The sequence below is a fragment of the Diadema antillarum genome, unplaced genomic scaffold (genome assembly GCF_040938485.1).
Source record: "Diadema antillarum isolate AM-2024a unplaced genomic scaffold, OU_Dant_1.0 seq00001602_RagTag, whole genome shotgun sequence".
In the NCBI taxonomy this organism is placed as follows: Eukaryota; Metazoa; Echinodermata; class Echinoidea; order Diadematoida; family Diadematidae; genus Diadema; species Diadema antillarum.
The window spans coordinates 360922-383307 of NW_027272316.1; the positions used below are offsets into that span (position 1 = coordinate 360922).

Genomic DNA, 22386 nt, shown 5'->3' on the forward strand with positions numbered 1-22386 from the left:
TCAAACTTTCACTGATGTGTTCTACTAATGTTGCTGCTTTCACTCAATCCACATTGTTCTTTGGGTTTGCGTTCCCTTTAAGACATTGACATACTTTGTACTAAATTAAAAATGTATACAGTTGTCTTTCTAAATGGGTCTCAGAGAAACTTGTCAGCAATGTTGTAGTTGTAAGACTTTAAAACAAATTCATCATGGACAAATTATTTTGTTTGTCTGTTTCATTTCATTTTATCTCCCAGTCACTGCATCTTCAGCATCAAGATTCTGAGAGTGGTGGATGTGAATGACCCCCATGTGGCGAGAATCAGCCAGTAAGAAAATAAGAGGTCATGGTTATGTGAAATTCAGTATTTTATTGTCCTTTCGCGGGATTGTTGTTTATCGTATTATCCCTGTATGACTAATTTGGTGTGGGTGGGATGCCTTAAACTCAGCATTGTCCACTCACTGCTGCTGCAATCATTTCCACATTGGTTTTCTTTTTTAAAATACAATATTTTGTACCACAAGTGAATGGCACATTGGATGTCAGAATCCAAGGGTTAAGAGCTCAGTATACTTTAAAAAAAAATGGTACTTGCAAAATATTGTGGCAACTTTAAGGTAGGTCATCTTCCGTGGACCTGATTCAAGTTGAACATGAGGCAATCAGGCCAAGGACAAATATCATTGAACTATCCTTGAACTGGCACTGTCCTCCTCTTCCTGTCTTAAGTCAAAGAGATAAGTATTACAGATGGAATGGCCAAGTCTTTGCCACTCACAAGGTCACAAGGTCAGTAGGAAATAGCATTCTAAGCTAAGAGAATTGTTCCTCATGGTATATTTTGTGTGAAGGAAGTTGCTTATGCTCAATCATCTTGAATCTGTGATAACGCTATAAAAGATATCTTTTTGCCTGCAGTTACATTGTAGTAGCACCTAACAAGATATATTTCTGTTCCCGTCTCACTTGGATAGGAATATAAACTGGCAATGCTAATTTCTTGCCTAAATCAGTACCCTGTCATGTAGTAGTCTTCAGCCTATTGTAATTTTATCTGCTTTGAAAAACTGTACGGTATATATGCTCGGTGTGTATTAAAGGTTGTCCTTTTGTGACCTGGCTGGGTCTGAGCGCTACACCAGAACCCAAAATACAGGCGACCGTTTGAAAGAGGCTGGGAACATCAACACCTCTCTCCTGACCCTTGGCAAATGCATCCACACCCTGCGATATAACCAGAACCACCCAAAGTGAGTCAATATTTCCTTTTCCTAATACATACAACTAACAGGTAATAAAGTGCATGGTATTTACTGAGTATGAATTACTGTTTTGTTTTCCGTAATGCATGCAGTGCTGCCCATATCATAAACAATCATGTTGGCCTTGTGAATATGTTGTCTGATTGCTAAAATGAATGGAAAGACTACGTAATCTGGTATAATACTCAGTCAGAAATAAAATGTCCACAAGCAATCCACCATGTGTGTTGGGCGTATCCTTGGGGGGGGGGGGATGTCATTAACCCTAAAGAGACTGGGCTATTTTGATGCCTCGCAAGACCGGGGAAGGGTTCATTGCCCCCCCCCGATCTTGGCCGTTGACCGCGTGATCACATGAAAAATTGGCACGCGCGTCAACCACAAGGTAATCTGCAAAACTAAATAGGTAATTATTTCACAATTATTCATTGGGCCGCCCCCCCCCCCCAGATCTTGACCCCGGTGATCGCATGGAAAATTGGCACGTGCGTCACCCACAAGGTAATCTACAAAATTAAATAGGTAATTATTTCACAATTATTCAAATTGATTTTTAATAAATTATTTTATGCAAATTTATGCATGAAATTGAAATAATTTTGCTGTAAATCTGTAATTAACGGTCCAAAACTGCTAATTTTTGGTCTAGGTAATCTTTGTAGGATTCTTATTAAATGTACATTAAAAAAATGGGGGTATCCATTTTTTTTATGTATTTCATTGTTTTCGAGTTTTTGTTATACCCCCGCCAAACGAAGTTTGAAGGGGGTATATAGGAATCAGCGGACGGTCGGGCGGTCGGTCCGTTGCAAATCTTGCGTCGCGAACTACTTCCTCAGTTTTCAACCGATTCCCATAAAACTTGGCACAGATGTGTGCCTTGGGTTGTAGATGTGCAAGACGTATTTTTTGACAGTACCCAAAAGTACGTTGCCATGGTAACGGCATATTATGGGCAAAAATGGGTACAAATCTTGCGTCGCGAACTCCTCCCACAGTTTTTGATCAATTTTTATGAAATTAGGTACAGATGTTCGTCTGAATATGTTAATGTGCAAGACACATATTTCCGCAGTGGCAAAAAGTGCGTTGCCATGGTAACGGCATGTTATTGGTAAAATATAGGGCAAAATGCTTCATGGCAAAACTGCTTCATCAGTGTTCTTCCAATTCTCATGGAATTCATATTGAATGTTTGTCTTAGGATATAGGTCAGCATGACACATTTCTTGACAGTGACAAAAAGTATGTTGCCATGGTAACAGCTCACATATTATGAGCCAAAATGATGGAAAATTTTGTGTTGCAAACTACTTCCTCAGTTTTTGCCCAATTTCCATGAAACTTGGTACAGATGTGTGCCTTTGGTTGTAGATGTGCAAGACGCATTTTTTGACAGTACCCGAAAGTACGTTGCCATGGTAACGGCATATTAATGGCAGAAGATCAAGGAAAGATCTTGCGGATTTAACTACTTCCTCAGTTTTTTGACCAAAGCTTATGAAATGTGGCACACACCTTGATCTTGGTGGGAAGATGTGGAAGACATATTTTTCGGACGTGTCGGAAGCTGCATTGCCATGGTAACGGCATATAAATGGCAGAAGATCAAGGAAAGATCTTGCGGATTGAACTACTTCCTCTGTATTCGACTGAAGCTCATGAAATGTGGCACACACATTGGTCTTGGTGGGAAGATGTGCAAGACATATTTTTGGGACGTGTCGGAAGCTGCGTTGCCATGGTAACGGCATATTAATGGCGGAAGATCAAGGAAAGATCTTGTGGATTGAACTACTTCCTCAGTTTTTGACAAAAGCTTATGAAATGTGGCACACACAATAGTCTTGGTGGGAAGATGTGCAAGACATTTTTCGGACGTGTCGGAAGCTGCGTTGCCATGGTAACGATATTTAAATGGCAGAAGATCAAGGAAAGATCATTCCTTGGGTAAGACTGTCGTCACGGGGCGGGGGTATTAATCACCTTAAGTGATATTTCTAGTTTTTTATTGTCTTTTTCAATGGAAATCATCGGCGACAATATTCCAATCATAGACAACATGAAATTGATTTTGATCAGTAAAAGTAAAAATAATGATACATTTATGAATTTTGGTCAGAAATAGAATTTGCATTGGATTTTTACATGAAATCATGTTTTTGAGCAATTTCGGGTCTGACATGCACTTAAAAAATATTGCGTAACTTCAGAACCGCGTACCGGGGCTTCGCGAATTTGGTCTCAAAAGTTGTGCAAGACTCAAAAGAAAAAGTCATGAAACGTCGCGGGGCGAGATTTTTATTTTACAGATTTATCATGAAAAATGTCGGGGGGCCCCAAAAGCCCCCCCCCCCCAGTCTTTTTAGGGTTAAGTGCGCTCAACAGCTCATATTTGTCCTCTCTGTCACTTCATATACTGCAAATATTAAGTGTATTAACCGCACCTTCTTTCCTACACAAATGGTACCAGAATTGCAATTTTATCAAACACACCCACACACACACACATATATACACGTACATAGAAGTTCCAATGTTGAACAAGGTTTTTGGTAACAACATTATACTAATTCTGACAAACCTGTCATTGCAGTGCTTTGCCAGTTATGTGAAACTGTCATCACACATTGTGAAGACATTGCACTATACACCTATTGGGCGACTCATGCATTATGGCGGAGGCATCAGTCGCCATAGCAACATTTCTAGTTTTTATTTACAATCGTGGATAATTGAGTTACTGTGCTATTTTATTTGCTCACCCTGCAGATCACAGCCGAAGATCATTCCATTCAGAGAGAGTAAGCTCACAAGATTGTTTCAGAGCTTTTTCTTGGGCAAAGGCAAAGCATCCATGATTGTCAATGTGAATCAGTGTGCCTCAGGATTTGATGAGACCATGCATGTCCTCAAGTTCTCTGCTATAGCCAAGCAGGTAAACAGACCCAGATTTTGCTGATAAGCTTGCACTTAATCTGAATTGTTAAATGCTGATCATTATTAATATATTGTTTATTACACAATAAAATTAAGATTTGTTATTTTGAATGTAGTTGACTGCCTGAAAGATGCATAGAGTTAATCATTTTTATTACCTATATTTCAAATCAATACAAACTCACCAAAAAAAAGTGAACCTTGAATGAAGAATAAGTTGAATGATGAATAAATAATTTTTTTTTTTTCAAATTCATATATTTATATTTGCTAATTACTGATTAACCCTAATCCCACCAGGTTTTTTTGAGGGACTTGAAACCCTGGGGGGGGGGGGGGGGCCTTTTTGGCCCCCTTCAGATCTCGGTCGTGGATCGCGTGATCCTTGCGAAAATGTGCACTAAGGTAGAGGCCAATGTAATCTACAAGACTGTATAGTTAGATTTTTCAAATTTTAATTTATGTATTTTATTTTAATGAATTTATGCTAATGTAGGCAAAAATAATTTTTTTTTTTGCCTATAAATCAAAAAATAAAGCTCCAAGACTTCTAATTTTTGGTGAACATATTCTTTTCAATGTCCTCAACAATAATATTGAAGCAAAAATTTGGCTTTATGATTATTTCTTATGTATTTTATTGTTTATTGAATTTCTTACGTATTTCTTTGTTTTTTACTTTTTGTTTTTGTTGGGGTTTTTTCGTCAAAATTTGTCGCAGAAACTTTTTAAAGTATAATCAGGCTAAAATAATCATTATCAGCCATTGAAAGTAAAAATATTTATTTTATATGAATTAATTTCAAAAACACAATTTTGTACACAAAATCATGTTTTTGAGCAATTTTTGGGTCGACAATTTTTTTCAAAGGGGCGTGGCTTCAAACGGTGTGCCCGGGAGCGACAAATTTGGTCTCAAAAGTTGCGCGATATTCGAAAGAAAAAGTCCTAAAATGTTGCGGCGAGAGCATCACGGGTTGCGGAATAATCACGCGAAACGCCGAGGGAGGGGGGGACCAAAATGCCCCCCCCCCAGTGGTGATAGGGTTAACCCTATATGGAGTTCATCTGTGATTATAATGCAGTAAACAAATTTTTTTTTTTAGCAAGAAATCTAGACTGATTGAATAGTGCAGACTAAGATAACTACAGTGGGGCAGACACAAAATGTGTAAGAGTTCATGACAGAGCCGAGGGAGCACCATAATACTGCCATTGCTGAATAATGTACAATTTAGTTTGAGGTGATTTGAATATGAAAGCATAAATCAATTTAATTAAATCCATGATTAATTTTAAAGTTAGGTTCCAGATTTTGGTCAACTTTTAACCCTTTGTACAAAACTGGAACTTTACCCAGGAACAAATGATGTGTATGTGAGTGTGTGCTTACAATGACCCTGAACAATGGACATAAATACCACCTTTTCAGAGCTCTGCTGACTGGGCTTGTGGTCTCCTGCTCCAAGGCACATGAATGCTTTATTAATGATTCATGATGGATTGCCCTAGGCACTGCTAGTCTGAATTCATATGGTAAAGGGTAAAATGGATGCACATGAAAAAGTGAGCACATGTTTCCATGTGCTTGCATACACTACATTTCAGGATTAATAAAGACTAGCTGTGGTAGTGGAATTTCTCATGAAGAAATGATAAAGCATTCAAGCCAGGACCATTGTCTGGGTGTTAACCACACACTCCCATACACACCAACTGGCCCATGTGCAAAGTTAAACGTTTTGTGCAGAGTGTTGAAAATAGAGCAAAATCTGAACCCTAACTGAAAAAGTGATTTTGAATTTAATGAAACTGATTTATGCTTTCATTCTTAAATCACCTCCAACAAAAATTGTACACTATTCAGCTGTTGTTTAAAGGGTGTGTACAGTTCTGGTCGAAGTGTAGATTTAGCTTTTGACGTTTTGCGAGATATTCAGAAACCACTCTATGAGATGTCAAAGAGCATGTAGTTCTAAGGGGTATCAAAAGTTTATTCGATGAAAATCGGTTTTGAAATGGCTGGGATATCCAAAAACAAGGTGAAACAAAGAGATCCTAGTAAAGTTGTGGCATGTCGCCTTTTATTATTAGCACTTTTTTGGATATCTCAGCCATCTGAAAACCAATTTTCATCAAATAAATGTTGAATCCTTCTAAAAATTACATGCTCTTTCATATTTCATAAGAGGCTTTTCATTATCTCACTTAGGAATGTTCAAAACATGAATCCCTACCTCAACCAGTACTGTACAGTCCCTTTGAGGCCCTGTCACACCTTTCCGGGCAAGCCGTGCGTGCGACTTGCGAAGACTACTGTATTCATAATTTGATATGGTAGAAGTCCCACAGAATGTCAATTAGAGCATGCAGTTCTAAGGGGTATCAAAAGTTTATTCGATGAAAATCGGTTTTGAAATGGCTGGGATATCCAAAAACAAGGCTACTTATGTGCATTCCGTGTGACCTGCGTGTCAGGCACATGGGTGGCGAGTGAGGGCTGACAACTTGGTAAAGGAATCCCTCTGAAGGAATTTGATATGGCAGAAGTCCCACAGAATGTCAATATCTTGGCCACAGCCGACTCTCACCTAAACAGCAAAAAGGTAGTAACTGACCCTCAGCATGCACATTAGTTGCTCGTATAGCCCGCTTCATGCGCGCAGAACTGACCAGCTACACGGATATTGGCAGTTTCAACACCGTTTCTTGCCAGTAAATCACCCGTATTATGCTCGTAGAATGACCGGAGATGACACGCGCTTCCGGTGCATAGGCATAAATCCATGAGCAACTTACGTTGCTGCCTGTGACTTGCGGCAACTACGGGCCTCTTACTGGTGTTCTGCGTGGACCTCTGCGGGCAATCCCCGCGACTCATGCGGAAAAATTTTGGTCATGCTCAAAACTTGGCTGCGGGTAAATCCAACTTGCATGTGCACCTCTGGGCAACTATGGGCGAAATACGTGCTATTTACTGCAGGTGTTGGCCAACTGCAGGGAGCTCTGGATAGCAAAAATTTGTCCCAGCAAGTCAACCTGCAAGGCTTCCCCCAGACACGGTGTGACAAGGCCTTGAGCATGCTCAAAACTTGTTCCAGGTGACTCGCGGGGGTTTGCCCGCAGAGGTACACGCAGAACACCAGTAGGAGGCCCTTATCGGCAGCATCTTGCAGGCAACTCCCACACAGGTACTTCTCCGTCCCCGTATGTCGCTTGTTACTGAAAACGGATCGGTTTTTAAGCTCTCATGCAGGTCACACGGAGTACGTGCAAGTATCAGGTAAGTAGCACGCGTCTAGCAGGTAAGACGCAACTATGGAACTCGCCAACTTTCTTGTCCGCCCGCAGAATATTCTCCTTTGTACTGGAAAATCCGTACTTGCAACAAGCCTGCGTAGCTTACCCGGAAAAGTGTGACAGGACCTTTATATCAATGTCAGTGTTTTCTGACTGAAAGTTTTTGAACTATTAAGGATCAAAAGTTGGAAATCTTTTTTGTATTAACACCTAGTATTTATCCTAAAGAAGCTCAAATAACCATTAACTCTTGCGATACACTTGTTTATTTCCCTCCCTTCCCCCCCCCCCCCCATCCAATTGCTTCATAGGTTACAACAGTCACTTCCAAACTGGACAACAAGTGGAAAGAGCAGCCCAAGAAGATGGGCAGGTCCATGCGCAACCTGTCCCTTGCTCTCAATCAGGCCCTAGACGACAAAGTCAAGGGTCAGCGACCTTCAGTGCCATGGGCCACTCCTGGGACCATTGCACAAGTGATGAGGGAAACGGGCCACATGCAGTCCATTGAGGAGACAGTCTTTGAAGAGGAGGAAGAAGCAGAAGAGACAGAGGAGGATGTTGAGTCAGATTCAGTTGAGACACCCATTCCAGACACCAAGGAGAGTGATTCCCAAGTAAGTATTAGCTCTAAAAGGGGTGGGGAGGCAGAATCTCACCCCCCCCCCCCCAACATTTCGCGCAATAATTCTGCAACACAAGAAGGCCTCATCATTAAGGTTTCTTGACTTTTTTTTTCAAGCCTCGCACTTTTGAGACCAACTTTGCAACATATGCACGTATTGTTATGAAGCCATTATGGCGATAAGAATTTGAGCAAAAAAGATTATGTCCACTTAGGTGAGTGAATTTACACACATTTTAATGTAGTTGGCACTGAAAATCATGTCGACATACGCGAGTTGTCGACTTATAAATGTCGACTAAGACTGAGGAAATTTTCAAGGAATAACAAAGGGAAAAATCAGGACTTGTGAGGCGATCGTTAACGGCCCGACACTGTACAGGCATGATCACCTGGAAACATTGAACTGCACATTACTTGAATATGAGACCAATCTGAGGCAAATAATTTTCACACAACAATAGATGTATAATGTACTCTTAAATGAATCCCACAAGGATTGGAACAATCATCTCCCCAGCATTCCCACTGATTCCCACTGATCAGTTACTAGCCATCCCCTTTAAGCAAGTTGTCGACTTATGCGATGTCGACTTACGCAAGGTTTACTGAATAACATATCACCAATGACTTTTGGTTTATTGTACCTCTTCAATGGTCAAACTATTATTTTGATAACTGTAAAAAGTCCACAGCAAGTCTATTCAATGTGGATGAAATGTTGTAAGTTGTATTTTTTCCTCTTCATTATACTTAACAGTCATAGAAAAACACATTGGCCCCACATGCATCAATATGCTCTTCACCATTGTCCCCCAATGACACTTTCCTGTCTCTGTCCAACCACAGATCCAGCAGAAGCTCCTTGCAGTCATCGAGGTGCTGAAGCAAAAGTTGGTGGAGGAGCGAGCAGACAAGCTGAACCTGGAGACTGAGATCAGGAAGGAGGTGTGCCAAGAGATGGCTGATCAGCTGGTAGAAATAGAGCAGGAATACAAGTAGGTGGTGTCATCTTCAAAATTGCAAACATACAAACTCAAAGCAGATAAATGCAAAGATGATAGTGTGATGTTGTGATGGTGAGTTTCTTCATAAGATCTATTTCTGCCATCCACAGTGACCGTATAGAAGAGGAGAAGCAACGTGCTGAGGAAGTGTTTGAGAAGCGTCTTGAAATATATGCCCAGTCAGTTAAGAAGGCAGGACGTAAACGTGCTAGGCAGGATGATGAGCCCTTGGATACTGATCACATGACTGCTCTCCTTGCTGCAGAGCGAAACAAAGTTAAGGTAATCCTGTAAAAGGTGCATATAAGCAGCATGGGGAAACATGCAGTTACTAAAGACATTCCCAAGTGATCATGTTGATACTGGGCAAGTTACACTGTGTTATTCTTGATGTGAAATGTGGATGTTTTGGAAAGCTACAGCTCCAAAGGTAATTTGTCATTTATTGTGGACATTGCCCTTCCTTTCCTTTCAAAAATGACTCCCCAAATTGAAGTGTCTTCTTGGTTATGGCATTTTGTCAGGGGATGTCAGCAAAAAGACTTTGATTTGAAAATTATCCTCAACACCACTCATCACTGTTCACCAATTATGTATGATACAACTTTGAATGCCAGAGTTGATAACTTGTTGATGTGTCAAAACGATAGTCAACGCTGCACACTGGCGCCGGTCCGACGGTCCAAGACCGGTAAAAGTCACTGTTGGGCCGGTAACTTTTCAGGAATTGCCAAATTTACTGGTCCGACTCATCATTCCTGGTCCGCTTCATCATTCACATCTACAGCCCCGGTGATACGGTGCAATTAACTTACTGATAAGAGGCCAAAGATTTTGAATTCGTAACGGTCATTGACGCACTGTGCGGAGGGAAGGACAAAAAAAAATCTTGAAAGTTCACCTCCTCATATCTCCCTTATTTTAGCACCAAATCCCTTGAAACTTCACACATATGTCTAATATGGATATTATCCTTCATATGATTTTTGGGGAAAAAATGCTGATGTATCTTTCGAGATATGTGTGTTTTTCTGTTTGAGTCAACCGTGGGAAAGGGTTACGATTTTTTATGGACTTAAGTCTGCGCCGAATATGCATTTGATTAACATATTGCTTGTCTGTATACACCAGACTCACTGCCTGCGAAGTTTCGTGTTTGCGCAAATAATAGTTAGGTGAAAATAAGAGCAAAAAGATAACCCAATTTAAGAGAAAATACTGGATATGCACAACTAGATCATCCTCCTGCGCATGCGTTCTCTACTCGTCAGTGCATGCTTAGCCAATCAGCGTTGTCAGGTTCGGCGCTATGCGACAGGGTTCGGTTTTCGGTCCACAGGGTGGTGAGTGGGCAAAAGAGGAACCCTGCTATGTGCTTCAACTGTTTCACGCAGCACGAAAACCGATACATCGGACTGCGTTCTGCTTACGCCATGGATTTTACGTGGGTCACAAGTGGCAGTGATCTCGATTTTTTTTCTGGACATATCCGTGTGCCAAATGATACAGAAAAGATGTTTTGGAACACCGTATGGATATTCTACCATAAGTCATGATACCGAAGTTTCATTTTTGGGCAATGAAGGAAAATGTGAAAAAATAACACTTATTTTATAGAGACCAAATTTTCTGTTTTGGAAGCTAAGTTTTGACGTTATTTTCACAGGTTTATCCTCAATAAAACCCAAAATAACTAACATTGCAAGTTAGAGGATAGTTTCTTCTTCAATTTGCTAATGTGTGATGACAAAGCCAGCATTTCGGCAGTAAAAGTAGCGGCAACAGAAGAAACTGTCTGCCGTTTTCTGCTCGCGGTAAGCTGCCAGCAGGTGTGTCGAGTGGTGACTTGCTATGCGTGATCTACTTCGTACATGTGGGTAATTCCATGAAGTTGGGACAGTGTCCATGTAGCATCATGATATTTAAAAAATACATTTCAGCATAATTCAATATTAATTATGCTATACGTTTATTGTTTGTAGGCTTTACATTTGCATTGAGACCACACATTTTCCTGGAAATTTTGTGCCATTCAGACTCAATTTTGATGAAGTTATTAAATAATATGTAACAGTGTCCTGTAGCATCGTGATGTGTCCATGTAGCATCATGACAGGGATCTCGCCAGCGTATATCACCCTTGTCGGCGCCGACAAGCGTGCGGTTTGAAGAAACAATTGCCGACAAGGGTAAAACTTGCCGACAAGGGTAACACCACGCGTGAACTTGCTTGACGAGCTAAGTTTGGACCAATTTCTCGCCTTTTTCAGTCTTTATTATCTGGCTAAAAAGAAGCTACATGTTGAAAGGAGCAGCAGTTTACAAGCGCAAAAAGTTATGCACGCAGTCACCGCACCGATCACAACAACGCGGCTGAACATAGCGACGTACTGTACTAGCTGATGCCTCACACTCGCATGCGCTCTAATTCGGGATCCACACACACATGCACCAGGGAGGTCCACCTCCCTGGTATATAGCACCCAGCCGGCCACAGACAGCCGCCTGTGTGTACGACAGTATTGTGAGAGGGAAAGAGAGGACGGAAGGGGAGGGTCGGAGGCCGAGGGAGGCTGAGGAAGGCTGACACGTGCTCGCTTGTTGTCACGCTTGTTGTCGGGTTACGCAAAAACAAACGATATGAAATGCATGTCCCCCTCCGCCAAAGGCTTGTTTTTTTTTTCGCTGCTTTGGTTTGTTTGTTCGTTTGTCTGCCTGTCTGTCTCTCTATTCGCAAAATTTGGGAACAGATTAGGATGAAATTTTCAGGAACAGTTGGTTGGAAAAATGGCGCAAGGAACAGATGATTAAATTTTGATAGTGAGCAGGATTTATAATACCACCGGAATTCACCACCAGGATCCAGGATTTTTAGACTTTGTTTCATATATTTGAAAGGATTCGTATCAATTCTTTAGGAAGCTGGCCATCGGAAACGACGCAAAATTAGATGCGTTCGATCAAAGCATTGCCGCAGAGAGAAAATTAACTCCATCTTTCGTTTTAAAAAATAACGTGCGATGGAGTAAGCAAATGCAAATTGTTATTTTGGTTTTGGTAGTTTCAGCGGGTTATTTTTTATTTTATTTAAAAAGCCATGCGTTCCATTTGAGCCTTTTCACTTTCCATGGATTTGTAAACGTCATTCGTGAATATCCCATTTTCCTTCTCCGGGCGGAAATTTATAGTAATTCTGTCATGTTGGTCTTTCAAGTTCAACGTACGTAATGCTCCACGTGCTTCTGGCTTGGTTTGTTAACAGGTGGGTTAGGGGGCCTTCATGGGCAGAAAATAAATGGATAATCATTCATCAATGTTCCCAGTTGGTTTACATGCTATGTACACGCTGTTTACGACCACTGATGAAGCGAGGTGGCAGTACGCGCGGCATTCCTTTATCTGACACCTGGCTTAATCAAGTTTCCCCACTGCTTGTGGTCGTGGTTTTTTTTTTTATTCTTCATTACGAACATCAATTTGTTCAACTTGAAAAGTGGAGATAATTTGCTTCGAGCACGTGTTTCTTTTTTTTTTTCATTGCAGCGTCGGTAACATTTGGTTTTGTTCATCGTCCGTGCATGGCAGGGGTTCATGAGAGGAGAACGATAGGAATGACTGGGGAGAAAATAAACTGAAAGAAGGAAGCATCTTTTGAGCAAGCTTTGTTTTTCTCTACTGACCACCAAGGTTCATTTTTTTTTTGTTACTCCGACAAATTAATGATAAAATAATGCTAGATTCTTTATTCTAAAGGTTCGTTAATCCACAAATGATTAAGAAAAATGTCCGTTCATTTCACAACGAAATCAGTTTTGTTATTTCAAACGTTCTGCCAGTGCAATTTCGGAATAAAGCGATGGCACAAAACAGCGTGTTTTCGTACTCTAAGGGTCTGTTATTCCGACAGAAATAATAATGATAAGATAATAAATTGTAGATTCTTTATTCTAAAGGTTTGTTAACCGAAAATTAAATAAAGAAAAATGTCCGTAAATTTCAAAACGAAATCAGTGCGTCATTTCGAATGTTTTGCCAATGAAATTTTGGAATAAAACGACTGCCCAAAAACAGTTGCAGTTTTCTTACTCTGAGGGTTCGTTACTCCGACAGATTAATGATAAAATAGTGCTAGATTCTTTATTCTGAAGGTTTGTTAATCCAAAAATGATTAAGAAAAATGTCCGTTCATTTCACAACGAAATCAGTTTTCTTATTTCGAACGTTCTGCCAGTGAAATTTCGGAATAAAACGATGGCACAAAACAGCATGTTTTCGTACTCTAAGGGTCTGTTATTCCGACAGAAATAATAATGATAAGATAATAAATTGTAGATTCTTTATTCTAAAGGTTTGTTAACCGAAAATTAAATAAAGAAAAATGTCCGTAAATTTCAAAACGAAATCAGTGCGTCATTTCGAACGTTTTGCCAGTGAAATTTTGGAATAAAACGACTGCCCAAAAACAGTTGCAGTTTTCTTACTCTGAGGGTTCGTTACTCCGACAGATTAAAGGACAAGTTCACTTTCATAAACATAAGGATTGAAAAAATGCAACAATATTAGTAGAACACATCAGTGAAATTTTGAGGAAAATTGGACAATCGATGCAAAAGTTATGAATTTTTTAAATTTTTGTGTTGGAACCGCTGGATGAGGAGACTACTACAGCTTTTGAATCATATGCGTACAACAGTATAAAGAAAATATTAAAGAAAATTCAACATATTTTCACTTTTTTCGCATAACAAAAGAGCAATTGACTTGCCTCTTTCTAAAGGCAGGGGGAATAATATTACCCATAACATTTATCGGTAACGAGTCAGGGGAATGTGTACTTTTTTCAAAAGATGGAATTTTGTGAAATTCTCTTTATATTTTCCTTATATTGTTGTATGCACGTGACATCTAAGTTATTCATACACTGCAGTAGTCTTCTCATCCAGCGGGTACTGCACAAAAACTTCAAAAATTCATAACTTTTGAACGGATTGTCTGATTTTCCTCAAACTTTCAATGATGTGTTCTACTAATATTGCTACATTCTCTCAATCCTTATGTTTATGAAGGTGAACTTGTCCTTTAATGATAAAATAATGCTAGATTCTTTATTCTGAAGGTTCGTTTGTTCAAAAGTGATTAAGAAAAAATGTCCATTCATCGCAACGACATCAGTTTTGTTATTTCGAACGTTTCTGCCAGTGAAATTTCGGAATAAAACGACGACCCCAAAACGGTTACAGTTTTCTTTTACTCTGAAGGTTCGTTACTGCGAAAGAATAATGATGATAAAATACTTTAGATTCTTAATTCTGAGCGATCGTTAATCGGAAAACGATAAAGAAGAATGTTCGTTTATTTCCAAACGAAATCAGTTTTGTTATTCCGAACGTTCTGCCAGTATAATTTCGGAATAAAACGACGGCCCCAAAACGGTTACAGTTTTCGTACTCTGAGGGTTCGTTACTCCGAAAGAATAATGGTAAAATAATACTCTACATTCTTAATTCTGAATGATCGTTAATCGAAAAATGATAAAGGAGAAATATTCGTTTATATCCAAACGAAATCAGTTTTGTTATTTCAAACGTTCTGCCAGTATAATTTCGGAATACAACAACGGCCCCAAAACAGTGTTCTCTTACTCTGAAGGTTTGTTACTCCGAAACAATAATGATGACAGATGATCAATTTATCAATTCATTTTTATTTTCATACTTCTCATTTATGAACATTACAACAGAAACCAGACAAGTTCTTTTACCTTGTGAACAATGTGCAGAAAACAAACAATATACATGGTGATAACACAGTAATTACATGTAATGATAACTGGTCGAAATCGAAATCGAAATGGGGTTGATCAAAGAGAAGTATGACGGGACCTACATGAAAGCTAGCTTGTTTGGCTGTAAGCCCCGAGTAATCAGTGTTTGTGAAAAAGAAACGGATAGATTCCTTTCTGAAGGTTCGTTGATCGGAAAATAATAAAGAAAAAATGTTAATCTTCGAACGAAATAAGTTTTGTTTATTTTGAACATTCATCTGTAGTACCGACCTTTGGTGTTGTTGTTGCTTTCGATTACAAACCTTCAAAGTACTCAGTAATGAATCGTTTCATTTTATGATAAAACAAACCTTCGGAATAATGACCATCATTACATTTTTGTATGATATCTCTTCGATGTCACGGCCAAACTACCACAGTATACCCAGAAAGGAAAGTGCAACGATGTCCCGAGAAAGTTCTCGATCGCTTCTCGCGCATCTGCATGCGGTAGGCCTACCATGTGGTCGAGCATACGGCGAGAAAGCAAAAACACTACGGGTATAGTTAGTACACGGCGCGCATTGTTTCGATGCAGAGACGGCTAATTATTGCAACAGTGAAACAAAGGCCTAAAAGAAATCAGAACCTTCACCATCGGCACCTACTTCTCTTTCATTTATTATTTAGGAACTGCCGCCAACAAAAGGTATGGAGTTTCTGCATTGTTTCTGTGAGAATATGCCCCTCACAATGTTCGTTACATCTCCGTGAAAATGTCGCATTTAGTGGCATTTTAGCGGCGATTTATCTGTGTTGTATTGAGCATTAGCGAAGGCTTCCGCGCTTCGCGAGGGAGGGGGAACCCCCCTCCCGTACCCACCCCCAGAACAGCGCGTATAACTGCCGACAAGCGTGAAAAAATTCCTGGCGAGAACCCCGCATGATATTTTAACATTTGGTCCTAAGAGACAAATTATGGCAATTACATTGACCAAATTTGATGCAATATGCATATTTACAAGATATGAATAAGATAGCTAAATATCTCAAATTTCCTGTTCACAGTTTTAATTTGAAAAGAAAATTACAAAATGTATCACGATGCTATGCAGTGTCCTTTTTTGTGACATTTGGTGGACACCGCGTAGCATAGTGACACATTGTGTAATTTTCTTGTAAAAGTAAAACTGGAAAGGAGAGTTAAGATATTTAGCTATCTGACTAATCTAGTAATTATGCATATTTTATCAAATTTTGGTCAAGCTAATTGCATTAATTTGTCTTTTAGGACCAGATTTTAACTATCACGATGCTACATGGACACGTCACGATGCTACAGGACACCGTTACATATCGTGTTAATAACTTCATCAAAATTGAGTCTGAATCATGGGCGTAAATCCCGGGGGGATGGGGAGGGATATATCCCCCCCCCCCCCCCCCCCGAAACGGAGGAGGGGGGGATGGCCTGTACAATCATCCCCCCCCCCCCTAAAATTTGAGGGAAAAAATGGAGGAAGCAGAAATGGGATCGTATCAATTTTGGCATATTGCATGACGTTCGTACGCCCGCCTCCAGACAGGTAACAGAGCTGAACAGTCTTGTAGGATAATGTATATATAATTTTCTCAAGCGCTCGCTCACTTTGCTCGTTCGCAAAGCCAGTAATATCGACATAAGGTATGACCCAGACGTTGACAACGTCAAATAGTATAGGCCTACATGTAAACATGTAAATCCAAAATTTCACCAAAAGTGTGCACCAGATCGCTTAATTTCAGGTCTGAAAATGCAAAAATCTTCCTCGTCTGAGAGGGGGGTATCCCCCCTCCCCCCACACCCTCCCCCCACTCGGTACTCAGAACATCCGAACGGCAAAAAGAGTCGCTGCAATGTTGCACAATGTGATGTAGAATGTACATCTTTGTACCTTACGCTTTATTATTAATGCCAATAATAAGACTTGACCTGGGCTATTTCCCAACTTTTTCATGTATATAGAACACACACACACACACACACAAACAATAATATTAGAGGATGTTCTAAAGACTGTGCAGATTTTGGATATCCTTCCCCAATTTTGTCACTTCGACGCCCCCTCGCTGGTCATACCTCCCCAAATCATAAACATAAACCGACACCCTTGACTACCAGTGGCGGATCCGCCCCCCCTCTTAATTTCCAAAGCGAAAAAATAGAGCTACAAAAGGCAGTTTTTGGACTGCAAAATGTCAAAATTTTCAAGCTCGCTCGCTCTGCTCGATCGTATTTAATCGCTATGCCATATTCTCCTGATGTTGCTGCCAGTAATTGCCAGCAGTTGCTCCTTGTGCGCCCCCCTTATTCCAACGTATAGCTACAAACGGCAGTTTTGAGACTGGAAAATGTCAAAATTTTCAAACTCGCTCGCTCCGCTCACTCGCATTTAATCATTATGCTCTTCTCCTGATGTCACTGCCAGTAATTGACTGCAGTTGTGCCAGTTTGCACCCCCCGCCCTTAATTTCCAAAGCCAAAAAAGTATAGCTACAAACGACAGTTTTGAGACTGTATAATGTCAAAATTTTCAAGCTCACTCGCATTTAATCGCTATGCCATTCTCCTGATGTTGGTACCAGTAATTGCCAGCAGTTTCGCCCGGTGCACCCCCCCACCCCTTAATTTTCAAAGTGAAAAAAATACAGCTACACAAACGGCAGTTTTTGGACTGTAAAATGTCAAAATTTTCAAGCTCACTCGCTGCGCTCGCTCGCATATAATCATTATGTCATTAATAATAATAATAATAAACCATATTTATGTAGTGCATATCACAAAAATAGATTAATATCTCTATGCGCATTGAAGGAAAAGGAACTAATAAATAGAAATAAGGAAAATAGACATGTGTGAGAGAGAGAGGAGGCAAAACAAGATGAAAAGTGACAGAGCTGTGATAAACATTGCTTAGTTTTAAACCTGGTCCACGGACATGTTAGAGAGATATGTTTTCAACAAACATTTAAAATCATGTACTGTATTAGTTTGCTTAAGACACATTGGTAATTTGTTCCATAACTCTGCTGCTGCCAGTTGAAAAGATCTTGCGCCATAAAATTGTATTGATATTGTGGGGGTGTACAACAGAAGTTTGGACTGAGAGTGAAGATTCCTTGCTGGACGATATTTTGTTATGAGCTGTTGGAGGTAAGTAGGACCTAGTTCTTGCAAACACGTAAATACCATGATTAAGATCTTGAAATCAATCCGTTGCTTTACTGGCAGCCAATGCAGTTGTCTTAAAATTGGACTTATATGTTCATTGAGTCGAGTACGTGTAACCAACCTAGCAGCAGAGTTTTGTATTCTCTGCAACTTTTGGATTTCATTGTTCGGTAAACCATACAAAATGCCGTTACAGAAATCAAGACGAGACATTATGTGAGCGTGAGCAAGTTTCTCTGTCGACTTTTTGGAAAGGAAAGGACGAATTGTTCCAATCTTGCACAAGGCAAACGAGGCTGTTTTACAAATTTGATTCACATGGGCTGACAATGTCATATGTTTATCCAGTCTTACACCAAGGTTCCTGGCAGAGTCAACTGTCTGTATACAATTGCTATCAAATGAAATGCTTTCAATCTTACCGTATTGCCTGAATTTGCTTGTAAAATGCAAAATTTCACTCTTATCTTCATTGAGTTTAAGAACATTGTGAACCGACCAGTTTTTTTGTCGACCGACCAGTTTTTTTGTCGACCATGGAGGCTTGGAGTTGCAAAATTGCTTCATGACTGATTGCCTCTCTTTACCAGAATATATACTTGTGTATACTTGTCTCCTAATGTTGCTGCCAGTAATTGTCAGCAGTTGCACCCGGTGCACCCCCCCCCCCCTTAATTTTCAAAGCGAAAAAATATAGCTACAACCGGCAGTTTTGGGACTGTAAAATGTCAAAATTTTCAAGCTCGCTCGCTCGCATATAGTCGTTATGTCATTCTCCTGATGTCGCTGCCAGTAAGGCCAAAAAAAAAAAATTGTTGCATTGGCGTAACCCGCCCGACCCTACAAATTCCGCCGACCCCATGTTTTTTTATTATTTTTTTTTGCTATCGATATCAAATATCTTGTTGATTGCGATCGCACAAACCCGGAAGTGGAAACGGCTCTGGGGATATCGGATGTACGAGGGAGAGATCTAGCGCCTCGCAGCCTTCCTTGATCAGTACGTCATCTGCTTCCAACACGGACACGTACTCTAACAAGATTTATTCAGTGTATACGTAGCATTCAGACTGCGATGTATTGTGCACAGTTTTGCCATAGGTTTCTTGTGTGGAGAACTTACACGAATCTGTATGTGGGACTGTAATAGAGATCGCCGTGTGCGATGAAAAGATCGTACATATGGGTCAATTTGCATCTATCTTATCTAAGTCAAAATAGTAAATATGAAGTGAAAACATTCAGGATAGGGATTTCAACATCTTTAAATTCTGTGAAGGGGTATAATTCCAGTAATATCGGCCTCATAAATGATTTGTAGAATAGATGAACACAGCACATTCGGTGCAGCAGTTGTAACTGTTTACTGAGCTGAGCACGAGTTTTACACGTAAAATGCAGGTAGCAAAAAAAAAAAAATAAAATAAAAAAAATTTCGCCCGACCGACCCTATTTGAAAATCTCATGTTACGCCAATGCAACAATTTTTTTTTTTTGGCCTAATTGCCAGCAGTTGTGTCCGGTGCACCCCCCCCCCCCCCCCCGAATTTCCAAAGTGAGAAAATATATCTACACAAACGGCTGTTTTTGGAAAGTAAAATGTCAAAATTTTCATGCTCACTCGCTTCGCTCGCTCGCATTAGTTGTGATGCCATTCTCCTGATGTTGCTGCCAGTAATTGCCAGCAGTTGCGCCCGGTGCGCCCCCATAATTTTCAAAGCGAAAAAATATATTTACAAAAGGCAGTTTTGGGACTGTAAAATGTCAAAATTTTGAAGCTCGCTCGCATTTAATCGTTATGCCATTCTCCTGATGTTGCTGCCAGTAATTGTCAGCAGCAGTTGCGCCCGGTGCGTCCCCCCCCCCCCCTTCATTTCCAAAGCGAAAAAATATAGCTACAAACGGCAGTTTTGGAATTGTAAAATGTCAAAATTTTCAAGCTCGCCTGCTTCACTCGCTCGCATTTAATCATTATGTCATTCTACTAGGATGTTGCTGCCAGTAATTGCTAGCAGTTGCACCCGGTGCGCCCCCTTAATTTCCAAAGCAAAAAAATATAGCTACAACCGGCAGTTTTGGGACTGTAAAATCTCAAATTTTCACGCTCGCTCGCTTTGCTCGCTCGCATATAATTGTTATGCCATTCTCCTGATGTCGCTGCCAGTAATTGCCAGCAGTTGCGTCCGGTGCACCCCCTTAATTTCCAAAGCGAAGTTTTGGGACTGTAAAATGTCAAAATTTTCAAGCTCGCTCGCATTTAATTGTTATTATACCCCCGCCAAACGAAGTTTGAAGGGGGTATATAGGAATCAGTGGACGGTCGGGCGGTCGGTCGGGCGGTCGGGCGGTCGGTCCGTTGCAAATCTTGCGTCGTGAACTACTTCCTCAGTTTTCAACCGATTCCCATAAAACTTGGCACAGATGTGTGCCTTGGGTTGTAGATGTGCAAGACGTATTTTTTGACAGTACCCAAAAGTACGTTGCCATGGTAACGGCATATTATGGGCAAAAATGGGTACAAATCTTGCGTCGCGAACTCCTCCCACAGTTTTTGATCAATTTTTATGAAATTAGGTACAGATGTTCATCTGAATATGTTAATGTGCAAGACACATATTTCTGCAGTGGCAAAAAGTGCGTTGCCATGGTAACGGCATGTTATTGGTAAAATATAGGGCAAAATGCTTCATGGCAAAACTGCTTCATCAGTGTTCTTCCAATTCTCATGGAATTCATATTGAATGTTTGTCTTAGGATATAGGTCAGCATGACACATTTCTTGACAGTGACAAAAAGTATGTTGCCATGGTAACAGCTCACATATTATGAGCCAAAATGATGGAAAATTTTGTGTTGCAAACTACTTCCTCAGTTTTTGCCCAATTTCCATGAAACTTGGTACAGATGTGTGCCTTTGGTTGTAGATGTGCAAGACGCATTTTTTGACAGTACCCGAAAGTACGTTGCCATGGTAACGGCATATTAATGGCAGAAGATCAAGGAAAGATCTTGCGGATTTAACTACTTCCTCAGTTTTTTGACCAAAGCTTATGAAATGTTGTTTTGACCAAAGCTTATGAAATGTTGTTTGGCGGGGGTATACCCAGTCGCTGTAGCGACATTTCTAGTGCAATTCTCCTGATGTTGCTGCCAGTAATTAGTCGTTTCACACCGTCATTCCATAATCCATAAGGAAAAAATGACTGCGCAGTGGAATGTATCACATTCCGTTATGTATTGCAGTCCCCATTACAGTTTCCAGACTGACAGCACACGCACATACGCGCACACACACATACACACGCACAAGCATGCATACACACCCTCAAAATTACTTTTCCACGAGGTGCCCCCCCATGTCTTGACCAACCTGCCACGGTACGCCACTGGCTGCACCCGTCCGGTTATGGGCTTGCAATCGTGGTGATGGTGACTATCACCGATCATCCCTCTCCTCAGCTCGGATTTACGCCGTTGGTCTGAATGGCACAAAATTTCCAGGAAAATGTATGGTCTCAATACAAATGTAAAGCCTATGAATAATATATGTATAGCATAATTAGTATTGAGTTATGCTAAAATGTCACACTTTGTGCCCCAACTTCACGGAATTACCCATGTGTAGAGCACAGTGCATGATTCAGATAAAGAGTGAACACCAAGTTCACCCAGAAAAAAGAAAAATCCCACAATGCCAAGGTGCCAGACTGGGGAATGGGGAGGGGTGGAGAGAGAGAGAGACCAATCAACAGAAGAAACCGCGCGTACTGGCGCATTCTTGGAGGTCATGAACAGTCTGGGGTCTTGGGATGAACAGGGAAAGAATGTTTAATTAAAAATACTCTTGTAGCTCAAGTCGAAGACCCAAGATTACAAACGTAATGATTCTTTATTTCTTTCATTTAAGCTCCTTAAAATCACTCTCCTGCGATTTTTGAGGAGCTTAACCCTATTCTAACTGGGCTATTTGAGACCAAGTTTTTACTGGGGGGGGGGGGGGGGGTCAATTTGACCCCCCCCCCCCCCCCCCCCCCTTCAGATCTCGGCCGCCGATCGCGCGATCACCGCAAAATTTTGCCTGAACATAGAGCCGGATGTCAACTACAAGATTACATGGTCATACAAAAGAAAAAATTTTATTTTCTATTTTTAGTAAATTCATTAAGCAAATGTTCGCATGAAATCATATTTTCACCTATAACTCCATTAAAATGACTGAATGATTGCTAAATTTTTGTGTAAGAGTTCCTCAAGACACATTGAACAATTTTCTTGTAAAAAAATAGCA

General features: G+C 40.4%; 1 protein-coding gene across 5 annotated transcripts in view; it reads left to right on the forward strand.

Annotated features, from left to right (window-relative positions):
- LOC139711016 (uncharacterized) overlaps positions 1 to 22386 on the forward strand; it is a 239463-nt gene that overhangs the window by 84461 nt on the left and 132616 nt on the right. For all 5 annotated transcript variants that reach the window (XM_071622933.1, XM_071622938.1, XM_071622937.1 and 2 more), the window contains exons 8-13: positions 243 to 314; positions 1090 to 1239; positions 4024 to 4189; positions 7803 to 8108; positions 8966 to 9114; positions 9234 to 9405. In XM_071622933.1, the coding sequence (XP_071479034.1) occupies positions 243 to 314; positions 1090 to 1239; positions 4024 to 4189; positions 7803 to 8108; positions 8966 to 9114; positions 9234 to 9405 (1015 nt within the window). The remainder of the gene's footprint in view (positions 1 to 242; positions 315 to 1089; positions 1240 to 4023; positions 4190 to 7802; positions 8109 to 8965; positions 9115 to 9233; positions 9406 to 22386) is intronic.